The sequence below is a fragment of the Amia ocellicauda genome, chromosome 8 (assembly GCF_036373705.1).
Source record: "Amia ocellicauda isolate fAmiCal2 chromosome 8, fAmiCal2.hap1, whole genome shotgun sequence".
NCBI classification, from domain to species: Eukaryota; Metazoa; Chordata; class Actinopteri; order Amiiformes; family Amiidae; genus Amia; species Amia ocellicauda.
In genome coordinates, this window is record NC_089857.1 from 25,444,276 (window position 1) to 25,470,478 (window position 26,203).

At 35.1% G+C, this 26,203-nt stretch overlaps 1 protein-coding gene across 4 annotated transcripts in view; it reads right to left on the bottom strand.

The window, feature by feature from the left end:
• nedd4l (NEDD4 like E3 ubiquitin protein ligase) overlaps positions 1 to 26,203 on the bottom strand; it is a 123,714-nt gene that overhangs the window by 49,585 nt on the left and 47,926 nt on the right. For all 4 annotated transcript variants that reach the window (XM_066710807.1, XM_066710806.1, XM_066710805.1 and 1 more), the window contains exons 3-5: positions 19,336 to 19,417; positions 14,039 to 14,077; positions 7,299 to 7,352 (exon numbers count right to left, since the gene is read on the bottom strand). In XM_066710807.1, the coding sequence (XP_066566904.1) occupies positions 7,299 to 7,352; positions 14,039 to 14,077; positions 19,336 to 19,417 (175 nt within the window). The remainder of the gene's footprint in view (positions 1 to 7,298; positions 7,353 to 14,038; positions 14,078 to 19,335; positions 19,418 to 26,203) is intronic.

Below are 26,203 nucleotides of genomic sequence, written 5' to 3' on the forward strand. Positions count from 1 at the left end.
CAATTTACTTCTTGCAAAACAAAAACCTCAATGTCATAATGGCATCAATGATTGCTTAATACATTTTTGAGAAATAGCTATACTTTTGTTACAAATTTAACATTTAAAATAAACACTGGAAATATTGTGTGTGCTGCTTACTTAATTGGTTATGCCTGCATCAAAACACTGAGAACAAATTGTGATACAATATACATTTAAAAATAGCATTGTAAACCATAAATAATACATTCTAGCAAAAAAAGATGGGTCAGTGAAAGACAAAATCTGAAAAATACATTACTTTGCAGAGCAATATATGTATGTTTGGACTATCATTCAATGCAATAAATCATTAATGCTCTTTGCAGCAAATTAAAAAGATTGCAATAATCTGGCTTTTAGAGCCAGCAATCATTAGGGGAGCTTTGTTCTAGTCATTTTAGCAGCTGAGATAGCCTGTTACCCTTGCTGGTCAGACTTTCTTTGCAAAATATAATGGAGCAAGGTGATGACAGCCTAATATCTTATGGTGTGTCGTGAAGAACTCATAATGAAAGAATGCAGTTATTCATTCTAATGGGAGCTCTGAGAGTGGATTGCTTAGAGTACACAAAAGGTTGTTGCTAACAAGAGAGCAGTCAGTTTATGGAATAAGTAGGAACATTGCATAAGTATTGCAACTAAATACACTGTTTTGTGTTAAGGTCTGTGCCTTTTAAGACTTATAAATCTGCACCTGGGAAACATACTGCTTTACAGGTGGATTACCAGTAAAGAATAAATCCTTTTTTATTTATTAAAAACAAATACAATTAAAATTACATTACAATTGTTTGGACACCTCCTTTAATGCAAGAGAAAAAATAATATTAAAAAAATATATAGGTTTAACAGGCTGTTTCACTAGGACAAAATCACTGACCTAGGAGCTATTGTAACACGTGGAGTTTACCATTTACTATAACTTAGTCATACAGCCATTAGATGTTATTTTATTATTCACTGTAAATTAATAATAATTAAACAATCATCTGACTGCTTAACTTTTTCCACCATTAATATTGCTGTACAAAAATCATAAACATAATTTTGTACAATCCTTAGTTATTCTGTATTGTATATTACAATTAATCATAAATCACTGAGGAAACCATTATTCTCTATCAATACAAATTAATACAATAAGTGTATTTTATACTACATAAATATAATTACACTTTTGAACACATTATTTTCCTTTGTTTAATGAAAAATTGAACAAGTCTGAGGAGTGAGAATAGGTTTCACTGTAAACAGAAAAATAAATCCGTTGTATAGAGTTGTTATATATATATATATATATATATATATATATATATATATATATATATATATATATATATATATATATATACACACACATACACAGCTACTAAATAAAGAAATGAAGGAAACTTTGGCAAAATGATTTCACAAAGGAAGGAATGTAGATCTGTGCTTGAGAGACAGTTAAACTGAGGGGATTAAAAAAAAAAAAAATTCTTCAGTGTAAAATAAAGTAGATTGTGTAACGTAATAATGAGAATTCTGTCAATGTTCAGTTGTAAAAATATGTGACAATATCCATCAAATTTTCCAGCATTACGAGCAATCTCCATTCCCAAGGTGATACTAAATCTAAGGTTCTGCTGTACTATTGGTCAGCACCTTAAATGTAACGTACCCGTGAATCGTAAAGTTCAATACTGTACCTTATTGCGGTTTAATTTATTGTTAGAAACCATTATATACTATTTATAAATCAAAATGTGATAGGGTACAGCTTTGTAATTTGCGGGTTTTTATTTGATGTAGCCAGTGGAGGAATGACAGTGTCATCATGGGGCACATGATGACATCGAGAATTACACTACCGGTCAAACGTTTTAGAACACCCCCATTTGTCCATTTTTTATTTTTTTATTTATCCAGTCAATAACTTGAAATGGTACAAAGGTAAGCAGTAAACTGCCAGAGGTTAAAAAAAAAAAAGTTTAGGTTACAAAAAACTGAAAAATATTGTACATTATAGAGTTATATACTGTGTTACTACACCCTCTTAAGCATTATTTGGCAGTGTTGTGCACAGCTCCTGTGCATAGAAGTTACTGTATTCCTACAATGCACACATCATTTGGAAGCTTATTCTCTTGGCTACCAGCATGTTTTATTCTCAAACAAATCCGATGTAGAGATCCGTGTCGCTCGCCGTAATTCAGAGCCCGGGGGTAAACATGCAGTCTGCTCCAAGGCCGGGGGGGAGGTCTTATTCAGATGGAGACAGATCACTCAGTTTCTTTGCAAATAGGCTTGTTTTGTTCAGAACAACCTAACAATGAATCCAGTATATATATAACACAGAGAAGGCATTTTGAGCTCTCTATGGGTGTGTGTTGCTTCTACCAAAACAGGGATGGTCTTGTTTTGATCAGTAAACTGTCTCAGGGGGTGGGGTATGAAAACCAAATGTTTCACATCAGAGAATGCTTCACATTGTTAGAAAGCTGAGAGGGGTTAATTTTTGTTAAACAAAATGATTCTATGATTTTTTTTTTTTATCTCCAAATGTTTATTTGTTCTATTCTTTAATTTCAGAGTACACTGAGACATTAAACTGTGTCAATTTCAATAAAAACTGGAAAAATTTAGGTGTTCTTAAACTTTTGACTAAAACATTTTAGTGTATATTCACAGATTGATTTAGTAGCTGCAATGAGTGATGGGCATTACAATATAGTTGTATTAAAATAAACAATAGATGGCACTGAAAGTGCATAGGCTCATGGGGAGCTCAGGCCAGGAAAACATATAATAAATACCTTAAATAAATCACTAAAATCAGAGTGTTATGAGTTGAGCTTCCTGGTCCTGGACAAGTTTGTCAAGCCAGATTACAAACATGTCCAAGTATGCCACAGTTCCACAGCTCTGTCGTAACCTGATACAAGTCGGCTCCATGTTTGCCACCAAGCTCCATTAATAAAGAATGTAAACAGATGCAAATCGTTAAACTAATTTTAAAATTACTTCTGTAGTACAAATGCTTTGCTAAATGTTTTGGTCAGATTGTTAAAAAAAATTTTTCAACAACTTCTATTTTTATAGTTACTGTGTTGATTCTCATGGTATTATTCAAAGTTAGCATTGCCCTGTACTGCTTATCCAAGGCAATTTACTAAAAAAACACTGGTTAAAAAAGCAGCTTTTACAACAACCTTTATAATTCCTAAATACAGTATCTGGAGAATTACATTTCCAAAATGGAAGGTGTTAAATCAGATTGTTCTAGATTGGGTTGAGAGGGAAACCAAACACTACTTCAGAAAAGCTTTAACTCCATCCTGGCTTCAGGAGAATAAAAGAGAATTGTCTCACTACAGTTTAAATCATTAACAGTGGCCCCATTTTGTTTAAAGTACAAAATACTGAAATCAAAGTCTCATTCTTTTTTTATGATAAGTTTCAAGACTATAAAGTATTCAATCTTAACTTACATAGAAATGACTAAAAGTAAGATTATGATAATGGTCTACTGCTGGCCTATACTGTTATACTAGTGTATAAAACATTAGTAACGCTTTCCTAATACCGAGTTGCATTCTCTTTCGAACTCAGAACAACCTCAATTCATCAGGACACGGACTCTACAAGGTATCGAAAGTCTTCCACAGGGATGCTGGCGCATATTGACTGCAATACTTCCTGCTGTTGTGTCAAGTTGGCTGGTAGTGGATCTCTACTCTGAATAGCTGGTACCATCTTATCCCACAGATACTGCACTGCAATAAGCTGATTTTACAAGATAAAAAAATGTGTGCAAAATATAAAATGTGTCAATTTAAATCTCACAAATATTTACACACACAATTATCTTATGCCTTTTATGATATTGTTTTAATGCAATAATTAAATTATGTAGAAGTAACGACCAGAAATGTATTTTTTCCCCAAAATGATTTTAGAATGTTTAAATTTCAGGGTGCCAAGTAAAACAGGATTCTAAGTTGCAGGTTGGTAAAATGTAACAACTGAGAAATATACATTATTATAAAAACATGCTTTTAAATACTGTATAGTAAGATCTCAGGCAAAACAAGTTATTTCCAATCACAAATAGGTTCACAATTATTTATTTAAGTGCATTTAAAAATATAGTGAATATAGCTTTAATAACGAGAGACTTTCAGGTCAATAAGTTATACAAAGCTAATTGAGAAGTCACTTTTTTTTTCCTACCACCTCTATGTTTTCAGGGATGGTCTACAATGTGCCATTTATAAAAACATGATGCCTGTGATCTTGACACAGAGACTCTAAACCAGACAAATGAAAAGGGTTTGCTGTGAAGATCTTGTGGGGCTGGGAGATGGAAATCTGAGTCTAGAAATGGATGGAAAAATTGTCCTGCTTTTTTTCTCACCCTGTTCACATTTGAGGTTTTAGGAGGCTTATGTGTGTTCAGATATGCAGCTGAAAAGGAGGCCTAAACAAAATGCATGCCAGGAATAAAAAAAAAATCTGTTAAAACAAACCAGTTGCACATGATATTAGGTATGCTTACAGGTGTGTGCTATGTATTTATATCACAACTTATTAATATTGACCCAATCGCTTCTATATTCTCTTTGAAAGTACTCTTAACACTTAGCAGCCAACGCTTTCTTACATAATTTAAAAATACATGACACCAAGACATGTCGGTTTAGTAGCATGGTTCAATGGGGAATCAAATGAATATATTACCCTTTACAAATGTCTGTATCTTCGGTTCTACAAGTCTAAAAGTGCTGTTACAAATTCACCTGAAAGCGAAGCACTGGGGGGTCAACGTTACATTAAATCATAATACAGGATATCATATGCATTAGTTATCAATATTGAGATTTATAATCTGAAATGTGTAATACATTCATACATACTGTTATATAATGTATGTTATATAATATAGAACGTAAAAGTGTCAGTGTCTTTGGTGCTCTTTGCTGCAGTTCGATACATGTCCCATGCAATCCAAGGTCTGCTGCTCAGTATTTTTTCTCAGAGTTCCCCGGTAAAACTTGCAACCCTTTAAATGGACTCCACTTCGTTTGTTGTAATCCACATTATTCTTGTGGATTATGTGCTTCGGTTATATTAATAACATTTTAATGTATAATTTAGATTAGTGAATAAAGTGAACTAGTCCTGTTCAAAACCGCTACAACCTTTATTTTCATTGACTGAGTAGCTTAAATGTTTTTTTTTTTTTTTTTTTTTTTAAGATGTGAGCTATCAATATTCACCAGTACACGTAAGGCTAGATAGATATGACAATTCAAACAATTTAGAGAAAATACTGTTTGTCTACTGAACTTGTCTAAGCTATTTTTGGCGATTCCTTTGAAACGGTACAATTTGACACTCGAGTCTCTAAGGGTATAGTTTGAGTTGTGTCACACACGGACACTTTTCATCCAGCCCAGGGCCCGGTGCATTCATATTTACAGATAGAACAAGTTTTTGAGGCGGCCCTGGGCCAGCCTAAGGTTTCATCTGGCCGAGGACCGCATCAAAATTTTGGAGCGTTCACATACGAGTTAAGGAGGCCCTGGGCCTCAAGTGTGAACAGGGTCCAAGATGTAATAGCATTAATGGTTGTAGAAATCAATAGGTATGCCGGGCAGGTTCATGCTTGTGGTAATTTAGCCTCCTACTAGTAGTTACTTACTGATCGCAACAATTTGGAAAAATTGCAATTCAAATTTCAGTGGGTCTGGATGCAAAACCAGAGTTATCCGATTACTGGAATATGAATACACAATTAATGCCCAGTCATGCCCAGGAAACACTATCAATTTTGATGTTCTTTTCTCCATTTCACTGACAACAGCCTGCGAAATCCCAGCCAGTTTAGGACTCTTTATTAAAGATCATACCATGAGCTGTCTATAGATGAGTCAATTATCTTTTTCTTTTTTCAGCTAATTTAATACCCAAATAGCATAGTCATTTTACAATATATAAAATCACCCTGACCCTCACCCTCACAAACTACATATATGCCTGGGATGTGCACACTTGGAGAGGTTACTCGTATGACAATGATATCAAAATTGGGCACAGTGTTGTGATGCAGTTGCTCACAACTGCTGGGGAAAGGGCACTTTTCCACTAGTGTACTTTTCCTCTTCCCCTGCCCTGTTTGAAAATGAAACCATAAATGCAGCAGTTCAAATCTGAAAATGAAGCCAGGAGATCAGTCTTTCTTTAGAAGGGGCCCCTTTTAGCTACATGTTTCAAAGACATGTACAGTAATGTTGCTTTCCACTGTACACAAAAACAAAGTAGTTTCAAAGGAGATGCACAGCAAAGGGCTAGAAGGGTATACTGTATAATCCTCAGTGCGTAGAATATTATAAAATCAGTGTATGGGAGGAGTAGACAGAGTTGAGCAGCTGTGCTCATATTAGTTTTCCTCATATAGCATCACTGCATTTTCCACCGCCCTAAAGAGGTAGCTCTAGTAAATGCCTTTATCCTCTTCAAAAAAAGCATCAATCCCAGTATGACAGATGCCATGTTTAGAGAAAAGGTAGTACAGGGTCTCATGAACAGGGACACAACCAGCAACCCCATGCCAGATGTAACCATAGGAGTTGGTGGACAGAAATGACAAATCAATGCCAGATTGCATGTGATTGCATATGCTGAAGGGGGCACTAAGAAGTCAGGGAGAAAGCAAACAGACTTCTTCTGCCAAACCTGCCCAAATAAACCATAACTGGGCCCCACCTGCTTTGAACTGTACCACACTAAACTGGACTACAAACAGCATTAAGTGAATTTTTCATCTAAATATGTAGATCGCAGATCTGCGTAATTTATGTATAACATAGTATGTCAATGATTGAATCACCAGCTAAAAACAATTACCTGTTGTCAGCTAAATGATAATGATGATTATTATAATTATTATATTAACTTAGAATTCAATCACACTGCTTTAAATTTAAGAAAATAATTAGAGACAATGGCTTAATTTATGCAAAAAAATTATATATTTACAGAAATAATAAGATAAAATGCATACATTCACAATTGTGTATACAGCACTTCTGACTTGATTATATATAATCTGAAAAGGGACCATATTGGTAACAGTGTGCACTATGTAGATGACAGGCTGTAAGAGAGCATCTCCCTTTTGCAGGTCTGATTCGCTAGCGGCCTTTTACTTTGGCTGGTTGTGGGTACAGTGTACCAGAGCAGTTGGGCAGTGAATAAGTTAAGCTCGGAATAATTTGATAAAATAAACTTACCAGTCTGTTCTCATCAAACACCTCGAAGAGCAGTCTGTGGTTAAGAGGACTTACCTGTAGGGAGAGAAGAGAAAAAAAAAAAGTTACAGCGGCTCTTTAATGCCTCTTTCCAAAATCTGAATCAAACAGGAAGGTATTGGCGATCTTCAAAAGTGATCTTCATGCCATGTACACTTGCACACATGTACCCTGAACTAAAATGGCTTTAAATACATGTTGCAATTTGTAGTGGAGTCCAATAAGGTTTTTAAATGTGTAGTTAATTAATTTCCTTTCATGATTTTGCATTATTTGAGGTAAATGTCAGATTATTAGAACCTAGAAAATAACACTATTTTCTACAATAGATTATTAAACTGTATCCTTGTGTATGCAAACTACATGCCTATTCCAGAACCTGAACAGCAAGACATTTCCAAACCATGGCTTTTAAAAAGAAATTGTGCCTATGAGACCCTTGTGGTCTATAAGCCCCTGCAGTATAAACATATACCACAGGTGAACCCCTCTTAGATATGAATACAACTATTGCAGTAAAAAGCACAGCACCACCCAATATAATTCCCCTTAAATGAGCCACAGAGCCTAAGTACTCTTCGCTTCCCCTGTCAGACTTGTGGCAAGCAGTTGCTGCACTGGGTTAATATTTGAAATTCTATTCCAGGTCACAGGGATCACATTTCAGGGTGAATAAACACTGGCTGGTGAAGTCTTGGTCAACTATCCAGGACTTGGCAATAACCGACTATGCCTTTTCCAGGTAGATATGCTCTTCTGTCCCATGGGCCCTTTCCTGGACAGCATATCTGTGCCTATTGCTACATCATGGATCCTTTGGAAGGTGTGCAGTCCCAATAGAGGTTCTGTGGCTTTTCACCCAGCTCAGAAGCCAGGGCATATCTCAGAGGAGACAAATAGAACATGCCCACTCAGCACCTAGAATGAGTACTGCTATGTGATGATCATAGCAAACAGCTCCAGTATGTCAGTATGGGTGCTGACCCTGGGTTGGGCCCATCAACCTCCCATGCTGTGTTTACAGACTTCTCTGCAGCCCATGGTGGAGAAGCATATAGTTCATAGCCCCCTTACCACTGAAACAGCAGTTGCTCTTCAGCTAGAAATGCTTTTCTGACAGTATCTCATGCTTATGTTTAATGTTCGCTACATTATATAGAAAGTTGCACACTATCTTCCTCTCGGTTTTGTGTAATCTGGGATATTATCTAACTGTTCCCTTTTTGACCTTCTTTTGTGTTTGCTTGCCTGGGTAATCTTCTCCAGTTACAACGTGTTGAAAAGACAAAAATGTAAAATACAAAATACATACCCATCAGTAAAAAGATAGCTACTCTGCCAAAACACTTAAAAAAATGCATCATATCCAGGAACTGACCTCTATATGGCAGACCACCTGAACTCAAGTTTCAATGTGCGTCTGAGCAGTACACTATGAATCTCTGAAACACCTAGTGTAATCTGTAATCTATTTCACTCACATACTTTCCGAGGCAGACACATCTTGTTTACTGTCAGTGTTCTATAAAGCTGTTGACAAGCCGTCTATTTTGCTGTGATGGAAATGGAGGCTTGAGCCAGAGCTCAGATATGCCTGCCTTATCATAGAATTTTCTGAGGAACTGCTTTCAAAGCAACAAAGTAGGTCCTATTTATAAAGACTAAGACATAACCACTAAAATCAATGTGTTTGACTCTATCTAGAATGCATTATTTACTGTCTGGATCACATATCCCATCTGATACTAAAACAAAGATAGATGACCTACAATTCCATATTTAGATGTTATAATATTTTACATTGAATCTTTTTATTCACAATGAAAGGCACAATTATTAATCTTCTCAAACGACTGAAGTAGTATGGGAAGCTTTTGAGAGAAAAAATATGTAAATGAGTAGGCCCCATGTTTCATGAGCAGAAATACAAGATCACAGACATTTTCCATATGCACAAAAAGCTTATTTCTCTAAAACGTTGGGCACAAATGTGTTTACATCCCTGTTAGTGATAATTTATTCTTTGCCAAGATAATCCATCCACCTGACAGGTGTAGGATATCATGAAGCTGGTTAAACAGCATGATCATTACACAGGTGCACCTTATGCTGGGGACAATGAAATGCCACTCTAAAATGTGTAGTTTTCTCACACAACACAATGCCACAGATACCTAAAGTTTTGAGGGAGTGTGCAATTGGCATGCTGACTCAAGGAATGTCCACCAGAGCTGTTGCCACAGAATTTATGTATGTATGCAATTCCTGGATGCTCAAAATTTCCCAGTTCTTCCATGACCTGCATACTCACCAGACATGTCACCGATTGAGCATGTTTGAGATTTTCTTGATCGATGTGTAATATTACACTGTTGATTTTGAGAAGGTTCAACAATGTCTGTAGTAATGTTTGTAGTGTCATTTCTTTGTAGAGAGATTTTGTCCTTCTCAAAAATAATACATTATATTAACTTATGGACCAATCCATCGATATGCACATGATAGAAGAAGCATCTGACACACAAATACCCAATATAAAATGTATTTGTGTTAATAACTTGGGTTATTATTATTGTTGTTGATGTTATTATAAGACCTAGTAGTAGTAGTAACCATGTTAAAATTCTATTTAATGTATAATTCATATTTAGTTTTAATCAAAGCTATTAAGTTAATGCAAATATTACGTTCCCGGACTTAATAATTCTGGCAATACCAACACCTTCAAAATAGTTTCAAAGTTTAGAGTAAACATCTTGCCTGTGTTAAGTATTTCTGAAATTCCTGAAAGTGATTGGAGATGGATGAATGCAAATAATTAAGCAACTTATTCTCAGTCCACGGCTGTCTGGCATTAAAAAAAAAAAGCCTAATATTTGCATGCATATTGAAGATTTGTTTTCTGCATTGAAAAAAACGTAAATACATCTATGCTTTTTCATTATTAAAGCATTTAGCAGAAGCCTTTATACACAGCAAATAGACTACATATGTCAATGATATTAAAAATTCATAAAAGGAAATTTAAAATTACCAATCTGTGTAGGTCTCCATTAAGCCATAATTTTAATTTTATAATGTCTTTGACATTTCCCTTATTTAATTTCCCTTTCCCTTCCTATTTCATATTGTTCTTTTTAAATTAAATATAAAAGTGGAGATATCCATTTTATGTTAACATGTATAAACTGTCACATAGGTCACCACAGCTTTAGCTCTAGAGAGAGTTATAGAAGTGATAAGGAGGAAGAATTCGTTGTGTTAAAGAAGGTGCCAGAAGATTGTAGATATGTTATATGTTCATGATCCCTTTTATTTATAATGTAAGAAATTTGCCAGTGCCTGTGTAGCCACTGTAGTTCAACTAAAACTAGTGATAATAAAGGAACACATTAAACTCTGAATACTTAGATGAAGAAATCATGGATTATGATGAGTATTTGTGGCCGATCACTAAATTGACCTGTTTGAGGACTGCTTTCCTTGCCTGGTGAAAAACAGACTTTTTTTAAAGCAGTATTCGTTGTAAATCAAATTAAATGTTATATAGCAAATTAAGTAAATCTTTCGCTTAGGTGTGTTTAAACACTTTGTTACCTTTTCTACCACAGCAATTGTTAAAATAGAAACATTAAAAATAATACACTTATTGACTTAATTAAAAGTACATTTTACTGCAATATATAATACAACACTTGAAAAGGTCTCTTATGTATAGGCTCAAATAAAATTGTACAATATACTTGCTTCTAATAAATAGTAAATTGTACTATTAAAGCCAATAGCTGATTAAGTGAATATATTTTGTAAAGCCATTGTAGGGAAACAAACAACATGTTTAAATTATTAGTCTAATTATAATTACAATGGTGCCCTTATGCTTGTTTTTGTCATCAGAAATAAATATGGATAGGCAGTGGTGCATCTAACTCTAAGCACAGAGGGGGCAGGGCACTCTTGTGGGCCACACCCAACACCCCTCTATAAAGCCTACAACTGCAGGGTCCTACAGGTAGTCCGCTAGAGAGATAACATTTTTTTTTTTTAAATATATATATATAAAATGGGTTGACAGTGCAATGGAGTTAAAAACACACTGTAAGCTCACTCCACAAAGGACAACACACATCACAATGTTTAAACGATGCCCAATTGGCACTAAGGGGCCTAAAGTGTGCCAAGAAAACATCCCCCACACCATTACACCATCACCACCAGCCTGCACAGTGGTAACAAGGCATGATGGATCCATGTTCTCATTCTGTTTACGCCAAATTCTGACTCTACCATCTGAATGTCTCAACAGAAATCGAGACTCGTCAGACCAGGCAACATTTTTCCAGTCTTCAACTGTCCAATTTTGGTGAGCTTGTGCAAATTGTAGCCTCTTTTTCCTATTTGTAGTGGAGATGAGTGGTACCCAGTGGGGTCTTCTGCTGTTGTAGCCCATCCGCCTCAAGGTTGTACGTGTTGTGGCTTCACAAATGCTTTGCTGCATACCTCGGTTGTAACAAGTGGTTATTTCAGTCAAAGTTGCTCTTCTATCAGCTTGAATCAGTCGGCCCATTCTCCTCACCTCTAGCATCAACAAGGCATTTTCGCCCACAGGACTGCCGCATACTGGATGTTTTTCCCTTTTCACACCATTCTTTGTAAACCCTAGAAATGGTTGTGCGTGAAAATCCCAGTAACTGAGCAGATTGTGAAATACTCAGACCGGCCCGTCTGGCACCAACAACCATGCCACGCTCAAAATTGCTTAAATCACCTTTCTTTCCCATTCAGACATTCAGTTTGGAGTTCAGGAGATTGTCTTGACCAGGACCACACCCCTAAATGCATTGAAGCAACTGCCATGTGATTGGTTGGTTAGATAATTGCATTAATGAGAAATTGAACAGGTGTTCCTAATAATCCTTTAGGTGAGTGTATATATAATTATATATATATATATATATAGAGAGAGAGAGAGAGAGAGAGAGAGATTTTACTGTTAATAATATTTGTTCTTTGGTATATAATTGTAATAAATAAAATGTAAAAAATAGCATGTATATCTCTGGTGGAACGTGGATCCCCTTGCAGGGCCCATAGATGCGGTGGGCCCTGCTGCCTATCCCCCATCGCCCCCGTGATATTTCTGCTTCTGCGGATCGGGTACAATCCCTCTCTAATCAATCTTGCAAAATCAACGTGATATTACAGCTGTGCCACCAGCAGATTTTTAGTATCGATATACTGTGGAAGAATTTACTGCGGTAGCCAGTATTCCCATCCATTGTTGTGAAATTCTTCATGAAATAGGCAGACTCTTCAAATTCACTTTATAATTCAGTTTTATTGTTCAAACATTAGAACTATACAAATACAACATAACATATTAAACTTTAAAAGCAGCATTTGAAATACTTTTTTTTAATAAAGTAAATATTTAAAAGAGCGATGTAATTATTATTTAATGTTTTAAGTGTAACAAACGTGTGCTATCAGTTTTGTTTGAGGATTATCCATGGCAAAAATGCCAAACATACTTTGTTCGGCTTAAAGGATGATCGCATTGGAGTTGCAATGTTCCTCACTGTACTGAAGACCTGCACCGGTAGAGAGCTGCTGGCACAGATGCACTTGTATTTCCATGCACGTTTTGCTATCTCAGGGAATTTACCCATATAAGTTTTACATATTTTTCAATATGGTGAATAACAAAAAGAAGCCCCACAAAGTTTAATTGTCCGCCCCTCGATGTTTTAGAATATGGCAACATTTGAGAATCATGACTTAATGGCCCTAAAGAAAGTCACTAAAGAATATCTCGTGTTCCCTGTGAATAAAAAGACACTTCTGAGCCACTTTTGCTCATTGTGATTGAAGGTGGCGGAGTCGACTGCAGCACCACCAGTGTCGTCAAACAGGTCCACTCAAAGACAGTTGCTATGGAAATGTGTTGATGCTTATAGCTGTGGACAACCTGACAGACACCTATTCCACTGTCTCACACCAGAAATTGTTATGGTTTCTATTGCAGCTGCAGATTATTAAGCACAGCAATATTATATATATATATATATATATATATATATATATATATATATATATATATATATATATATATATATATATATACACGGTGGTATTGACTACAATAAAAAATCACTGCAGTGAGGGCGTGACTCAGCAGTCATTTATGGCACAGCCCTATATAATATATTACCCCAAAGGGTAAAGGGGAGAATAGCATGTTTTCCAAGGGTGGGAGGTTGTATAATGCACGAGGTCCCTATCTAAGCTTTGCTACTGTATACAGTAATATCCATGTTTTTGATCTTTGTGTTGGCATGACAGGGCTGCAGCTATGACTGCTGCCAAGAGGAGACTGTAAAACCTCTGTCAGGTTTTCTTGGTCTTCCGATTCCATTGGCAATGCAATGATGTCAGTGGTGTGCCTCGCTAAAAATACAGTGCACGTGGGTTATGAAAAGTTCTTCCTGCCACGTCTGTTGTGTCACAGACCAAATTACAAGTTCATGAATGGATTTGTTTGTTTCTTCATATTTGACCCCAACTGAAATTAACCTAAACCTTAGCCATTTAAAGACAACTCTTCACTTGCTGTAAAAACAAAATGGCAGCAATGTCTGATGTTTCTTTAAGGGGCTTAAGAAAATGGTATCTTTGTACATATGTTTTGAGACAAGCAGTAAAAGTAAAACACAAGTACTCACTCTAAAATAGAATTCTTCATTCCATTTGGGATTCAAAGTCTGAAATAGAAAATAAATCATATAATTATAGTTGTTGATAAAGCATGTAAAATTATTTTTCCTCAGCTGCCAATAAAATATGCTGAATAACACAAGAAAGGTAAATAAAACTAAATAATTAAGACAACCTTCATGTAGGTAATTATATTTATGAACCCACATTCATCAACAAAGCAGTTAGACACTTTAAATAACTAATGTCCCAAACCCTCATCATGTTTTTAAATAATCATCAAGCAGCACTGAATGAAGAACCAGAGAACAAAAATGTAAACATTCACAACTCTCCCTGAAATTGTGCATCATTCATTATGACTGTTAGTTCTGTAGGTTCTACTAATACTGGCTTTTGAAATAGGAAGAATAAATAATGTGCGATTGCCAAGGCTAATACCATATGTAACCACTTGAGGATAAGCACCTAGTTAACAGATTGGATGTCAGTTTGAACACATCTCCCTGCCTCTGAACCAACAGATTTCCATTCAGAGCAAAGGGCTGGGGAAAAAAATGAAAATAATGTAATCCTTTAGGTTTACAAGTGTTGAAGCAGTTTTAAAACTAAGACAAGCTCAAACACTGGCCCTTTTCTTACCAGTTTGGTTTTGACTGCACAAGAAGCTTGACTTTGAGTTGATCATAAGTGGTGATGCTTTATAGACAGCACAGCTGCAAACACTCAAACCGAGACAGAGAAAGGGAATGTCAAATGTACTGCACTTTGTAAGAGGAATGAAAGATTATGCACCTGAAAACAGGGAACAGTGCTTCTGTGACAGTAACTTCTGTGAGACGATAGAAATCTTAGGATATATATAAAAAGCTAAAATGTTTTTCTTCAGATACATTTGAATGTATTTCTATCTCCATCAATATTCTTAGCCTACATTTCTTAAGCAATCACCTGAAATATGAATGGCTAAAATTATTCCCTTTGTATCTCACAGAAAATTAGGCTCATTATTCAAAGGTTATAATTAAAAGTATTAAGGACAAACAAAACAGGCCATATTTAGGTCAACAATGTTTGTGTACAGCTTTCTGAAGTGCCAGCTTTGGATTTATTTTTGTATTTAATTTAATATTTTAATTCTTCAGTTATTTGTATTTTTTTCAATAACCTTTTTTCCAATAACATGATTGTGGTTCAATTCAGATAACATACTAATTATTGTATACTACAAACTCCTTACGGCAATATAATTAATTCTAAAACCCATAAGTATGCGGTCTAAATATTATCTATATATTACATTAATATGATCACATTTTAATTCACACTATATTTTAAAGTTATCAAGAACATTTAGTATTTTTTTTTAATATTAGTTTTAAAGAAGACAAAATACCAAGTAATAAATTAAGTGTAAAATAATTCAAAACGACAAGTCATATTTTATTATATATTTGGATACAATGTGGGTGTGCTTGTTCAGTAAATGTATTGCTGGAAACTGGATGTTATTCTACAGCTTGAGAGTGCATGTTTGGAAACAACTCTTACATTTTATTTATGTAATCTAGCAAGTTTCTTCCTTGAAAAATGTGTAGATTCATAAATAAACAACTAGGTAAGTGACAGCTTCCAAAAACATATTTTTTCCTCCATCAGTGGACTGCGATTTTGTGGAGAAAAACAAATGAAGGAAATTCCTCAGATAGTAGCCCATGCATCTGAAGTTCAGATAGATGCAAACTGAGATGACTCAGCACAGCAGCTGCACAATCTGAAATTGGTCCAAGTCAGGAGGCTGAAATAAATGCTGGATGACACTCCTATTGCTTCCAGATCAACAGCAAAGGTCAATATAAGCTTGCCAGCATATTGAAAACACTTGCCAATCCACAATCCACCTGCTTGTTTGATTAAATAAATTCATACATTAACAATCTAACCTCATGCAGTGCTTTTCACTAAATCCAAGGCTAAAGTGTCTACATTTTATCATCGTCTATATATATTAATATCACTGTATAAAATCATATATGATAAAACTGAAATATCAAAGTCTCCACCCACCGAGTTAATACTTGGTGGAGGCACATTTGACAGCAATTACAGCTGTGAGTCTGTTGGGATAGGTCTGGATTACCTTTACAATACAAATACATTCTTCTTTACAAAACTGTTCAAGCTCAAGTTCCTTGGGGAGCGTTGATGGACAGCAATCTTCAAGTCATGCCACACATTCTCGATTGGATTTAGGTCAGAGCCCTGACTGGGCCACTCAAGGATATTTACATTTTTGTTCCTTAGTCACTCCAGTGTATACTCCAGCAGCTGTGTGCTTCAGGTTGTTGTCATGCTGAAAGGTGAACTTTCATCCCAGTTTCAGCTTGCTTGCAGAAGGCAGCAGGTTTTCGTGAAGGATTTTTGTGTATTTTGCTTAATTTATTTTCCCTTCTATCCTGTGCTCCAGTCCCTACCAATGAGAAACATCCATCATGCATCAAGTAGGGATGGTGTTATTTGGATGATGTGCTGTGCTGTGTTTGTGCCAAATATAAGACAATTTAGGCCAGAAAGTTCAATTTTAGTTTCGTCAGGACACAAAACCGTTTGCCACATGACTACAAATCTGCTGAGCGTTTCAGGTGGGCTTTCTTGAGTAATAGATCCTTCTTGCCGTATTATTTATAATGTACTTATCAGACGTCCTTAACCTGGGCAAGTTACAGTTGAAACAAAATACACATGTTTCACGATGAATCATCCAGCTACAATATAGCAGTTTATAATTGAACTAAAGTGTACGCGTCTCAGTCATGGCGTTTATGGACGCATTTATTAAACCAGTCCTTAATGTTTTAGAGGAAACCCAGATTTGCTGTATTTATTTATTCATTAATTTAACTTGTAAATGGACACATTAACTAAATCATGTTCGCCTTCCTACTGATTGTCTCTGCAGATTGTCCTGCACACCATTCACAAAACACAGCCCGAAACACCGGCCAGCTGTTCATACAATATTAATAACATCGGCTGCTACGATCCGATTATTATCCTTCAGTTTATTTTAACTAGTCAGGCACTGCACCGGTTCTGTGAAATCCAAGTGTTTAATACACTCGGATATTAACTGTAAGCAGTAAAACATTTCATTGTTTCTGTACGTGGATTTCACTCCATCTTCGTGATCGCACACGGCACTTGAGATTATATCTTCCGACACAATGTATCTGATCTCTTCCCTGTACAAGTCAAACACACATCTCCGCTGCTCATGTCCTCAGTGGGCGGGATGGATGCTTACGGACACGTCTAGCACCAGCAAGTTAACCTCCATAAAACACAGACGCGTCCAGACGCTTAGCCAGTGGAAACACCCGTTTAAGCGTCCAGGGCCGGACGCGGCCGGACGCGTTCGCCAGTGGAAACGGGGCATTACTATGGTATTTCGTTTGCAGGGACAGCCTGATCTAAACAGGGTCTTGGTGACGCTCCAAGGTATTTTCAAGGCCTTATGCATCTTTATATCCATCCCCTGAACTGTACGTTTGAACAACTTTTTCTTGAGTTATTTTGAAAGCTTCTTGCTGCTTATGGTTAAGTCTACAGGAACTGTTGAATTTATCCTGAAATCATGTGAATCACTAACATTTCAGAGGAGAAGGCCACTTAATTGGGGTTTTGATTGTGACTGCTTATGCCTGAGCTAATTTAGGAATGCTATTACAATATTTAGAACCAAGCAATTTCAGTTTTAATTTGTTTTATTTATTATTTATAGATAATACACACTTATCATTCCTGGGCTTGAAACAACCTCTAAAAACACTTACTGAACAAATCATGCACACGGCATCATACACACTAAAATGCAACTGTGTAATCGAATTGTAGTACAACAAGGAGAGAACAAAATCTAGTACATGTCTAGAGGGTGCTAATTTTTTATCGTCATAAGGAAAGTAAACTGCTAAGTTATATATGTTTTAGTTATATACATTCAGCATTTTTTTCACACCTGCCTAAAATTTTTGCACAGTACTGTATATATATTATATATACACCGATCAGCCATAACATTATGACATTATGTCAGTGGGTGGGATATATTAGGCAGCAAGTGAACATTTTGTCCTCAAAGTTGATGTGTTAGAAGCAGGAAAAATGGGCAAGCATAAGGATCTGAGCGACTTTGACAAGGGCCAAACTGTGATGGCTAGACGACTGGGCCAGAGCATCTCCAAAACTGCAGCTCTTGTGGGGTGTTCCCGGTCTGCAGTTGTCAGTACCTATCAAAAGTGGTCCAAGAAAGGAAAAGCGGTGAACCGGCAACAGAATCATGGGCGACCAAGGCTCATTGATGCACGTGGGGAGTGAAGGCTGGCCCGTGTGGTCCGATCCAACAGATGAGCTACAGTAGCTCAAATTGCTGAAAAAGTGAATGCTGGTTCCGATAGAAAGGTGTCAGAACACAAAGTGCATCGCAGTTTGTTGCGTATGGGAACAGTTGAACTCACACTTTTCCGTTTGAGCTTTATCAGTTTTTGGAAATTAAGCTAATTGTACTATAGTTTATTTTCCCCCACTGCAAGCATGTACCAAGTTGTGGCAAAGCCTTGGCATTTCCAGATGGATTTTAAAGTATATACGTCTGATGTCTGATTTTGAAGAGTAAAGCCACATCAGTTTGATTCAGTATTTGTGGTCCTCCAAAATGCATATTTGAAAAATGAGGTGGCTGCACTGCGTATTTGTCTCTTTCTGTAGTACTCCATACAGAGAATATTCTAGTTCTGTACATTCCACAGTGTAAAGAAAAAAAATCAACTGTACAAATAGGACAACACATAATATACAGTCATAAAATGTTTCTGTATGTAAGTATGTCGGGATATTCAGAATGCTTTTTTTAGTTTATTTAGTTTATTAGTTTATTGTACTAATAATGCTATTGTACAAATGTACTAAATGTACTAATTTGCATACTTTTTGAGCCACACAAGTGTTCATGCTTCCTGCATGGATCTTTTCTACATATCTATATAGAAGGAAACTGAAGTCTGTATGCTGTATTCATATTCTGTGCAACAGCTCCCTCTAGTGTGTGTGCACTTTTCCTCAGTAGCAGCAGGACAACTCTAATCGAAAGTGAACAAACCTCCACGAACCCACAAACGACTTCCCATCAACACTGCACCAATGTACAAGCATCCAAACAATAATGAAAACAAACAGCAATAAAAAGGCTGAATTACAAAACCCATAGATTTATTTTAAGTTATTTTAACAGACTTCCATACCTTACCTTTTTAATGGTTTTTGTCTGGACTAAGGCAAGTTCTCGGTTTTCATCTGCTACATAGAGAGAGAGTTTCACGTAGGGATCGCTGAACAGAAAAAGAAAAAAAAAACATTAAAAATTGAGACATACATTAAACACACAATATACAGCACCTTGTGTGTCAGAAGTTTAAAATACAAAGTATGAGGCAAATTTCTTTTAGGATTGTTTCAAGAACCACAATATGAAAAAGTGGCAATACATATGAAAAGGACAGTTAACATTCATTAGGGATAGTTCAAACTCTAAAATAAGTCATCTATTCAAAATAAACTCTACTCACTCAAACAATTTAATAAAAACAACTACTCCTTACTTTTAGTTTTTTGTAAACAATAAAATGGTCTTTGCTTGCACTGCTCAAAAAACCTATCAAATGGAAAGGAAAATACATTGTTTTGTCAGTGCTTCTTTGTGTGTCATAAATTCTAGTAAATAAGTACACGGCATAATCTTAGGGCACTTTCACACCTAGTTCACTTGCAAATAATTAGAATTGTGGTTCACTTGCAAAGTAACTTTTTTCTTTCCTTTAGATTAGGTTGTGTTTGTTTCACACCAGGAAAATGTAATTAACCTTGAATTTCTTTGAAAGTGAATTCAAGCTTGTTTTTCTAGTGCACTTACAACTTCATGTGGACCAGAATTCTGCATGTTCTTATTTTGTGCTTTGTTGGTGATGGTGTGGTCTAGCTATGACTAATTAATTTGGGCATTTATATAACCATAAAAGAAACACCATAAAAACACGTTCTTTTTGGAGGAGATTCATCAGTGATATCTCAAGAAAAAGTAAGTTTAAAACTATGGCCATCAGCTACTAGAGATATGCCTTTCACCATACCTTACCCTTGTATTTCAACCACAGACAATCAATAAGGTGATTATGAAAATCTTTACATTCTTGCAGTAGTTTTTTGGGCTTCAATGACAAGGCTGGGCAGTTTCTTTGCATTTGAGTATGTCACTTCCATAATGTGGTTCGGTTTATGGAACGGTTATTTTTACATGAACAAGAATACATTTGCTTTCATATTACAAATCAATAGGCAGAGCAATGTCATAAACATACAGAGTTTGCCATGAAACAAACGGAGACAACCTTTTCTAGTGGTTGCAATTCGTCACTATCAGAGGTTTCATATAGCCAAATATAGGTTCCAAATTAACCAAGACACACTTCAATCCCCATAAAACCGTAGGTGTGATGGTCCCTTAAATGCCATACAAATAGTTTTGAAAGAACACCTCAGGTAAACCAGTTCAATCTCTACAGAGTCTGGCAGATGGCCAGGCGTAGTCAGGGGCAACAAAGGATTTCTGTAACAGACGGCACTGCGGACCCGTTATTATAGTGAGGACACTGGGGCTGTGTTATTTGTAGTACAAAACAGACAATCGCTCTGAGTTAAAAAGAAAGAAAGATTCCCCTTCAGCTGTGACCTTAACTGACTTATTTAGGGATTTCAGGGGAAAATTAAAGGAAAACATAACTAAGTTTTGACAAGTCGCCATAAGCGGGTACTGCCAAGAATTTTTTTGTAAAACTAAAATGTTACTGTGGGGCTCTATGAAATCAGATTGATGCTTTCAAATGTTCTGATCTATTTCTCTCCCCCAATTAAAATTTTATGTTTTATCACAACTGATATGTTGATAGCAATTAATAGCTTTATAAATGCATACATTAGGTTGCAATGTGAAAAATTAAATATCCTACAGATATACAGTATTAAAGTATCAAAATATCAATTTATTGCTAAGTGTCTGCATTACAAACTTAAATGTAAATTATTTTTGCCACCTCTGGCAGACCTCTCCATTGTGGTACATTATGGTTAGCCTTTCTGTGTTTTCCTCAGAAAGTGATTCCATCATGTCGAGTTTATTAAAGATTTATAATTACTAAAGCATTTTGTATGCCCTAACGAGCTATTACGGCTACATTCAGTACTCTTCCCTTCATGATTTTCCAGTAAGAGTAAATATCCATAGGGCCCTACAATCTTCCACCTGTTAGCTACCATTTTAACTTCTACCCATGGCTAGGTTTCCGAATCCACTATTTTAAGCTTTATATGCATTTAGATATTCTTTGTTGAAACACCATAATTCCATAGTATGTTCCATGTCCTTTATTGACAATACATATGCACATGTCCCCATATGACATAGTACTTCTCCATCTTGTCTTCTACAACAGTGCAAGCTGACCCCAATACACAAACACATTAATTACACTATGTAACACAACCGGCGACTTTGTGTCTTTTTGTTCACATAAAGTCAGAAAAAAAAAACATATGAATCCAAATTAACATTATACTACTTTATACAAAAGTAATACAAAAATGACTACAAAAGATTTAGAAGTGAGTAGTTTTTCTAGATTTACGATTATACTGTATTTACTTATTTATTTCAAAATGATTTTTCTATATTTTTGAGGCATAAGCAATTAGGAAATAACACTTACAACCCAGGAACAAAAATAAATAAAAATGTGTTACAGTGTTATATTACATTTAAAGCTCCCTGCCTAATGAATCACAGAAAAATGTTAGCAAAGTTTGTTTTACTCCCGATTCATGTTAATCATTTATGATTTAAGCAACTGTTCAATTTTACAGTCTTTTTTTGTTTCTTATCTTTTAACAAACAGAAATTAATGCACCAAGCATTGTGCAGTCATAAGATAATTGATAATAGTCAGACATGAAAAACAAAAACAGACAAAAATATATATATATCTTTAGTCATTAAATATACTTCCTTTCTACAACATTCCAAATGACTGACTCATATAGAGCAAGAGTGAAAAAAAGAAAATAAAAACGAAAAGCAATTAAACTATACATAATCCACTGCTGGGTGTAACATAAAACAGACTGCACTGTCCTAAACAGATTAAATACTGGAAGTGACCACAGAACTATAGTTATAAAGTTAATCTCAATATTAAAGTGGGAAGAAGAAAACGAATGAAGAAACAAAACAAGCTGATCAACATTATGAACCTCAGAAATCATCAAGCTGAGTACAAATTAGAACTGATGAATTGATTTAGTATACTTCATGACCAACAAGAAGATCTAGATGTATCACAAATGTGTGACACAATCATGAGTAGCTCATGGAAACTGCAAGATAAAAAGATCTCTCAAGAACCATGAGAATTGATAAAGAAAAGTACAGTCAATAACCCAAATCAAAAGATAATTACATTGAACTGGGCAAGATCATAAAGAAACCCATTAGTGAAGATTGTGAAGAAGAAATTGTAACAATAACTTAATTAAGGAAATCATTGGAAATAATAGGAACATCAAAACAGTGTATCCTAATGAGAAAGACAAATGCAAAACAGTCTAAAACAGATGCAGTTATCAATAGAATGGAAGAATTCTAGATGCTGTAGAGCAAAACAAGTGGAAATATTTGTGAAACCTTCACCCAGCAGAGGATCAATATAGGCCAATGATGATGAGATGTGTATACATACATAAAAATATATACACACATACAAACATATACGTGTGCACAAACACACTTCTGTCAAGTCAACACCCACATCTAATTTATAGCCTTACACCAAGTTTGAACAGAAAGTTGGATTTCCTTAATTAATTTCCAGTACAGATGCTCCCCGGGTTACAGATGACTCAACTTAAGGAACATTTTGTAAAATTATGTAAAAGTAAATAAAAAAAAAATATATATATATATATATATATAAAAAAAAAAAAACCCATAAAATATGATATGATAGGAAACGTACGCTAGCCCATACATTCAAACATACAGTGCTTTCTGACTCATTAAATTATGTTAACTTCTTGGGATTACTACTTGTTCTGCTCATATTTAAATCACAAGCACAAAAATATTAATGAGAATTAACATAATTAATCTATCTATTATGAAACAAAAACTACTAGTACTACTAGTAATGGTGCCTGTAAAAACACATTTGGTGAAGATTGTGTGCATACCAGAAATATTCCAAATATGACATTTTGAGGGGTACAATTTTGTAAATAACATACAAAGCTATGTTAATTGAATGCCACTATCAAAATGTTTGTTATAATTAATGTATTAACATTGTAAGCCCCAGTTTCCAATTAACAAGGCATGACACTGCAGAGGTAAGTTCATCAATAAGGTCTGTTAAGAGTCGGGTTACTGGCACACAATCTGATGAAGAGCAACAACATAGCACTTATTTGTATGAAGGAATGCGTCTTTTCTGTGAAAATACACAGGTGGACAAAGAGCATTGAATACATTTAATAATTAAAAACTAACCAGATTCCAATGAAAAAGTAAAATCACTTGTAAGGGAGGATTGTCAGAGCAACCTCTCTAAAAATAGATCTAAATATTGCATTGACTATATCAGGTAAAAATATGCATACTGTAGTATAGCAGCTATTTATTGTCAGATGTTTTCATTTCAATAAGTGTAAAAAAAAAAGAAACATTAAATGAGTTTAAGGGTTAAATCCATCTCCAATCCCCCCCCCCCCCCACACACACACTTTTTATTTCATTATTAATAAAAACAATAATAATTGCCTATAGAGAGTCAGGAACTCCTGACTTATTCCTTTTAGATATGTTATTAAGGACAATAGCATCTGTATTGAAGATGGTCTACATTCAATGTATAACTTTCATGGGTTTTCAACAGCATAATGAAGTACGACAAGTAACTTTCTTCTTATGTATTTACTTATCTGTGTATTTATTTGCCTGGGTGAAGACCTAAATGCACATTATTTGTTCAATTATACCTACAATGTATGCACATTGCAATTGGATGACAACTATTTGGAGTGTATGCATTATTCCTCTTATGGAGACTCTCCTCAACATAGTCTGGAATTGGATAACATGGATCTCAACCATGTGAATAGTTAAATACTTCTAATGTTTTCTTACAATGTATTGAGCCTGGCAATAATTTGAAGATTGAATTGAGAAGAATGTAGTTAGAAAGAAAAATGTGTCTTTTGGACCCAAACAGAAAATGCAAATCAAGTGTGAATATGGAAATTACTTATTTGGCAAGAACTGAGCTTACATAAGCACATTTATACATTTCTTATTTATTTTATACCCTGTCTATCAAAAAGTGAGAACTACGATTGCTCTGATCTAGCCAAAGAAGAAATATTCCATCATTGCTAAATACTAACTGCTTTACGAGAATAATTGTGTTCATCAGATGTTAACCAGTACTTGTAGTTGTTCTACAGTGATTACATACATAAAGATCCAATATTTGGAAGCAAAAAAATATGTGCATACTGACTGGGGGAGAGCACAGTTGGTTGCTGTTTTTTTTCCCATCTGAATGACTAATATTTCTGAGCCTGCTTGGATACATGACTGATCTTTAAGAATACACTATAGCTATTGTTTGACCAGCTGCAACTGCAGTCCATTTGACCTTTTACTAGCAAAGCAGTACACCTCAGGAGGGTGTGTATTGCCAGAAACAATATCTTAGGGTATATTAATTTTTAATTTTTGTCTTAATACATAATTACTCTGTTCTTCAGATTATCTGAAATGTTTTTAGAACATTTTTTTTAGTGTAGAAGATGTAACCCTTTTCCTGCTATTCCAGGGACATGATGCATGAATTTTTCCTGCCAATGCCAAAACACATGCTCCACCTGAAAATGGCATTTCCTGCCAAAAGAAAGTGGTACTGTAATATATATATATATATATATATATATATATATATATATATATATATATATATATATATATATATATATATATATTATTGTGGGCCTTTTGTTTTGAAAATCATGTGAGCTTGCTTTTAGAACTAAACTCTCATGTTTTTCTTCCACGTGTTGCATGCCCAGTACTACCCTAGGACAGCTCTTTAAATTTGCTGGTGAAGGGGAATGATGGATAAACATTAGGCAAGGTATGATGGCAATACACTCCAATTAGCATGGTGCTGGCAGCATGAATGTCAGATTCTCTGCATCTTGGCAAGTGTGCCATATCCACACAATAATTAAATTGTGTTAAGACTGAACAAAACTCTTAAACTGCTCAAAAGCTCTCAAAAACAATTGCTTTGCTATGTACTAACTTCTGATAATTTCAATCTGATACTACATGCTGCCATTTACTTAAAATCACCTATATAGGTGGAAGATAATTCTGCTTTTGAAAATTCACAATTCATTGCCATAGCTCTCAACAATGGCAGTTGTCTTTATTTCAATTTTACACTGCAGAAAATTGTAAAGGAATAACTAAACAAAACATAAATAAGCTATAAGCTGAACTGTATATTTCAATATGGTCTGCCTAAAAGATCATCATCAATGGATGGACATACATACATACATAAATATCTACAGGAAGGGAACTAAAGAGACAGCTGTGTATGTCTTTGCCTGAAACAATTTAAATTGCAGAATTGTAAATATCAAACACGTAAAAACATTTATATTACGCAAGGAGGAGGAGAACATTTTCTTCTACCCATTCAAATGATTGTAAATAGTAAGGCGACTAAACAATCATTGTAAAAAGCATCACTGTTGGAATATTTCCATTTGTAAGATAGTCCATTGTTACCTTTACATGAAGTACAATTTGAACAAACAAAGCAGCCTTGTAAAATTAGGCTTTGCAGAGGATTTATTGAAATAAAAATTGAAAATGGTAATTTACTGAAGTTGATATTAAAAAAAAAGATTTTCTTGTTACCCATAAACTAGTAGTTTCATGCGTGTGGAAATTCGATGCAGCATCACTGCATTGAAAACTATGTGGGGCTATTTTCTAAAAATGG